Genomic DNA, 6,000 nt, shown 5'->3' on the forward strand with positions numbered 1-6,000 from the left:
AGACCCACTGCGGGGCCCACACTTCAGCTTCACACAGGGGGCTTTTATAACCCAAACTGGAACACCCTCCACCCAAAACGCACAGGAATACACACACATGTCAGCGCACACACACACACATGCTCACAGACACACGGGGTGGACCCCCTAACCAAAAGGCAGGGTGGGAGTTCACTGTGTGAGAAGGGCGTTTGCCAAACAGATTGAGCAAAAAATAGAAACATTAAATGCAAGCAGCTTGCAGGTGTTAAATACTGTATACAGGGAAAGTATTCAGGCCTCTCAAATTTCCCATTATGTTGCGTCATACAAATGTATTATAAATGATTGCATTCATTCTATGCCATTATTCTACACACAATACCCAATAAAGTGAAAAACATGTTTTTAGAAATCATGGCAATTTACCTAAATATATTGATATCAGTATATTTAGGTAAATTGGCACAATTTCTAAAAACATGTTTTTCACTTTATCGGGTATTATATATATATATATATATATATATATATATATATATATATATATATATATATACATCTCCGGGAGGAAACTAAGAGACCACTGCACCTTACAGAGGCATTCAATTTGCAGTGGTCTCTTAATTTTAACCCTTCCGTTCCTCACTCAAAACCTTCCTTTTTGACTTTTTTTTTAAAGGAAAGAAAGGGGTGCAGTGGTCTCTTCATTTTTTCCGGAGCTGTACATATTACTTACTACTTGCACTACTCTGCCCTCTTCTATTTGCACTTATGGTTAGATATTAACTGCATTTCGTTGTACAGTTCTTGTACTGTTCAATGCCAATTTAATCTAATCTATAGTTTTTTAGTAGCACTGAGGATATATGGAAAAAGAATCACTAAACTAAAAGCAGTCTGTCTTTCTCCTACTTCAGCTACAGATCAAGTGAGGAATATGTGTGCGTGCGGGGTCGAGGCAGAGGCAGACACGTGTGTGGGGAGTGTGGGGTCCGCTGTAAAAAGCCTAGCATGCTGCGAAAACACCTCCAACGGCACACAGACTCACGCCCCTACATCTGCAAGCACTGCGACATGGCCTTCAAAACCAAAGGTGAGCTATGGATACACAATGGATTGGATGCCTTGTTGTGGTTATGGATAAACACAAGACTAAAATGTACTACTGGATCCAGGTTGGGATTGGTGAATACCTACTGGAATTGGTACATTAGTTGTACCAGGTTGGTCTTATGAAATAAGTGTTTGAGGAAGGATCACTGCTGAGCTGCTTGAAATGTACATATCCATTCTCACGTTCAGTACGGATTTCTCCAGATAGTAATGTGAGAGATTTCTGTAATTCCAGGGAACCTCACCAAACACATAAAGTCCAAGGCCCACGGTAAGAAAAGCAATGACAGGCCAATGACTGGCTCTTCGCTGGAAGAGGCTGAGGACGGTAGGATGATGTTATGTAACTGTGTCTACGTTGAAAGTATCCAATAATACTTTGTTGTGTTGCAGAATAGTAACCATTTCACTGTAATCTCCGCCCTCATAAGGAGGCAGTGAAGATTGCTCTGTCTGGTCAGAGACGGGGCAGAAGGAGCATCCATACTCTAACGTCGGCGAAACTGAAGAGGATGACAAAGACAGCCAGGATGATGACAACCATCGCGGTGTTGACGAAGATCATGAAGAGGATTCCGGGTCCCATGAAGACCTTTACACCTCCACAAGCCACTTCAAGCCACCAAAATCCCCAGATCAAAACAAAACCCCTCCGGGCCGAGACAGTACCAGACCATCTCATGATACTGAGTCTGGGTCCAGCCAACACCAGAAGCCAAGCGTTTTTCGCCCAGCTCGTTCCCCCAGCAAGAAGAGAGTTCTTTTCTCCCAGAGGAGTCAGCTGGACCCTGGCAGTCACATCTCCCCACTGCGCTCACCTACCCCAGACCTATCTTCATCCCCAGCCCAACACCAGCACTCATCTTCATCCCCAGCCCATCGCCCGCCTTCATCGTCATCCCCAGGCCATCGCTCGTCCTCATCTCCATCCCCGGCCCTGTCTCCCTCTCCAGCCAGTCGCCTGCCCTCAACCCCTCGCCTGTCTCCTGTTGCTTCCCTATCCCCTAGAGTGAGCCTCTCCCCTCTCCACTGCCCTTCCCCCAGGCGTTACCTTTCCCCTGTCCCCTCCCACCCCTCCCCTCGCTCACTGTCATCCTTGTCCCCTAGCCCTTCCCCACCCTCTTCTCTGTCCCCACTAGGTTGTCATGTCTCCCCCTCCCTAGAGAAGCATCTCCCCCCCCCAAGAAGCCTATTGCCTGTCAGGCTCCCGTCCCCAAGGAGTGGGCCCCCAGGCTCCCCTACCATTCGGGAAACCATTCCTTCTCAACACAATTTGCCCAGAGACCAGTCTTTAAATCCCCAAAAGGACATGCCTGATACAGCAACATGCTCCAAGTCAAGGCTGGTGAGTATGTCTCTGTCTGTCATCTCTAGAACATAACCTTGTTAATATGTGATTAAGGTGGTTGTGGAAGTATTGTTTTTCAGACCGTTAGTCTCTATTTTCTTTTTTTATGTTTACGGGATGGATGGGTTTGATAGCCACATTGCTGCACACTAACCTGCAGCGTGATCTGTCTCTGTTTGGTTAGTTGGTTCAGAACAGAGATTAAAATAAGCCTGTTTCACCACACAATGTGAATCCAGGGTTAAACAGCCAAATGCAAGCAATATAAACACCCAAAACAAATATAGATTATATATTTATAAATAAGGATATGCAGGTTTGTACATTCAGGTTTATTTAAAATCTTACCTTTATAGGAAAAGGAAGGAAAAGGCAACTCGACCTTTCTATGATTAAAACCAAACAAACAACACAGAACCTGAAAATAGCGCATGAGTGATCCCAAATAGACACAAATGTGTTTTTCCTGGGCAGTTGGTGATAAAACGAGACGCACACCTATCATTTAAATGTCTGACATTGGAACCACAAGGACTCTCAGTCAGCTCACCTGATATAAACATAGTAGGTTTCATCGCAAGCCGTGGTCAAGTTGTGGTTTGGCTGCGTTGTGGTTCTAAACTTTACCTCATTCCTTTCCCTCATTTCCACCCAGATGAAAAGCTACTCTGTTCAGCAGAGCGACGAGGTGCGTCCCCCTCACCTGTCCCCCAGGACAAGACTATCCCCAGGGAGCCAGGGGGGTGTCTTCAGCCACTTGCCGCTCCACTCCCAACAGCAAGCCTGGACCCCCAACCTGATGATCCCCATTGGTGGGATCCACATGTTACAGTCCAGAACCAGTCCACTCTACAGCCTGGTGACGGGCCCTATGGTAGGGCAGAACATCCCCAGCTTGGCAGGAATGGACCGGCCCGCAGTAGCCCAGAACACCCCTACCCCAACAGAGATGGACTGCCCCAGGAAAGCTGGACTGGACATAAGTCCACTTTGTAGTCCTTCACCGCTGAAGCACCGTCAGAGCACTTTGAAAGTAGCTGCTAAGCCTGGCACTAGTATGCACACCAGCGACCACGCCATCAGGACAGGAGAGGGAGCGGCTGACAAGGCCGGGTGCAGCTATTTAGGACCTCTCCCAGACAAGCCCGGTACAGCCCATGTACAGGTGTACTCCAGGAGACAGGAGCATCATGGGAGCCGGAATCAAAGGGAAAAGACTAAACTACAATTTACTGGGACAGAGAAAGGAGGCAGCTCCCACACTACAGCCGCCCAAACAAGCAATTTGTCCAAGGAAACCACAGACGCAAAAAAAGACACAAATATAAAATAGAGGAGGCAGTGTTTCTCCAGTCAATACGCAAGGCCAACAGATGCCTTCTTCCCAAACTAAACCCTGATAGGAAGGAGCATCTTTAGGGAACAGTGCAAAAGACTTTTGTGTACGTCTAAAATGGCAATGTATTTCCTACATAGAGGACAGGTTGACTTTTCAGACACATTTGGGAATCATGCATGGTCTCAGAGCTAGCAAGCAGGTCTGGTTTTGAGACTGAAGAAGACAAAAGGAATTAATAAGCATTCAGAAGTGTAGGTCTTCTGACTATAATGTGATTATGTAATTATATGAATAATATATAGATACATGTATGTTAAATATGCAGTATATGTTTTGTAATCTTTTTTTACCCTCTTTTGTTTGATGATGTCATTGCTGTTAACTTATTATTGATGTGCTCTTATGCAATTCTGTACTATCCTATGTGAGAGCTGGATATACATTTAGATAAAGACTTTATTTAGTTAATCTCCCTTCCCCCTTCCATTGATAGCACTATAATAAAGAATATTATACTGGTCCTGTTGTGTTTATATAATGTACGACCAAATATAGAAACGTACTAGAAATCTCTACTCACCCTAACCAGTATTTTGAAGTGCAATTTCTGTCAAGATTGTGGCTTGAAATGTCATTCTTAACAACTGTGATTATTAGTTTATTTTTAAGATTATGTTTATTATTCGTGTTGTCAATTTGAGTTTTGAACAATCAGGGTTACAATAATAATCATATTTTCTACTTTCTTGTTGAGAGAAAATCTTGGAATAAGAATAAACATGCTGGGTAGAAACTGCACTGATTTGATATTCATATTTTGTTTTGATCATATGCTGTACATGGTGCAGTCAATATTTATTGTCAAATACATTATTAATAGGTTGTTTTTATAAAGGAGGCAGGTTGTTTTTATAAAGGAGAAAGTTTCCATATTTGTCACTTTCATGTGTCTTTTGCCATTAAATCTCTTGTTTTTACAAATTTATAATGAAATAGTGTCCCTGTGTGTTTTCTTTTCACCTAAAATGTGGTTCTATGTAATTCAGTAAAGCATCCCACAACAGTGGCATAGTATATCTTGTATTCTGTATCGCCACCTAGTGTTAGTCACTAGTCCTGAGGTACTACCCACCTATGGAAGAGCCTTTCAGACCTTGTCTTTTTATTCCCAACCCTCTAAACAGTGACACCTACAGAGTATTTTATCATCTAATCTCAAAGTACTGCCTTTAGGCCTTTAGCCTTTATGCCCTTAGACAACAACTGCTAACTAGCTAGCTATATCAGACTGGTTGCTCCTTATCCCTCTTTGACCTCTTTCATTTACCAATTAACTGATTCTTGACAACATGCATCATTCACCCAAGTTGTGTCAAAATTGTGCCAGTAGTGTCTGAGATACTATTTAGGTTAGTGAAATTCAAATCTCTGAGTATGTGTGCAAATTTTATCATACAGTCAAGCAGATTGAGATAGCCCCACTGTGTTGTTAATATAAATGTTCTTGCTATGTTGGGTATGCCACATTTTGCAGCATCCGTAATATTTTTTAAAAATATAAATACCCAGTAATGATTTATGTGTGATGAGACAGTGGCCATTTCTCTATGTGCTAATCAGATATATGTTTTGCTGAGTGATCTTTGTACATACATATACTAAATGGTGTGACCTTGCCAATTAGCCTTTTCAACCACTATCTGGCCAATTATAATATTTCCGCAATACATTTCTATGGCAAAACACCTAATTTTCTTCCAAATTTGGTGGTGGTGTCTTAGCTTTTGATATGGACCAACATATATAAATTGTGGATCCCCTCTCCAATTTCATTGTGGCAACATTTAAGAACCAAACACGCTTTTTCAGTTTAGTCTTTGTGGTTGAGAAATCTGTTTTCTGGCTATCTGGCTTCAGTGTTGGCCTATGTATGCTAGTGACTACCAGTATGCAGTGTGTGAAATCAGATACCTCACTGGAGTGACATGTCACGTTTTCTGGCCAACTCAGACCAAGTATTGACTTATGGTTGTGAACCCTAGAGTGGCAAGATGTCATGTGAAAGCTGAGACTCTAGCGCAGGGGTAGGCGACGATCTTATGCCACAATATGCATAATAGTAGATGGTTGAAGGGTTAATGTAGTAGATGGTTAATGTAATTATAATAAATATGTAAAAAGTATTTGTTGACCACAATTAATACCAATTATTTATAAT

At 42.6% G+C, this 6,000-nt stretch overlaps 1 protein-coding gene across 5 annotated transcripts in view; it reads left to right on the forward strand.

Annotated features, from left to right (window-relative positions):
- Window positions 1-4,735, forward strand: part of hivep3a (HIVEP zinc finger 3a) — a 40,831-nt gene extending 36,096 nt beyond the window's left edge. For 4 of the 5 annotated variants that reach the window (XM_010873616.4, XM_020050506.3, XM_013135622.4 and 1 more), the window contains 4 exons: window positions 900-1,075; window positions 1,331-1,423; window positions 1,527-2,440; window positions 3,099-4,735. In XM_010873616.4, the coding sequence (XP_010871918.2) occupies window positions 900-1,075; window positions 1,331-1,423; window positions 1,527-2,440; window positions 3,099-3,776 (1,861 nt within the window). In that variant the 3' untranslated portion in view covers window positions 3,777-4,735. The remainder of the gene's footprint in view (window positions 1-899; window positions 1,076-1,330; window positions 1,424-1,526; window positions 2,441-3,098) is intronic. The other variant, XM_020050507.3, reaches the window with a different exon arrangement.
- The last annotated feature ends 1,265 nt before the right edge of the window (window positions 4,736-6,000 follow it).

The sequence above is a fragment of the Esox lucius genome, chromosome 10, assembly GCF_011004845.1.
Source record: "Esox lucius isolate fEsoLuc1 chromosome 10, fEsoLuc1.pri, whole genome shotgun sequence".
In the NCBI taxonomy this organism is placed as follows: Eukaryota; Metazoa; Chordata; class Actinopteri; order Esociformes; family Esocidae; genus Esox; species Esox lucius.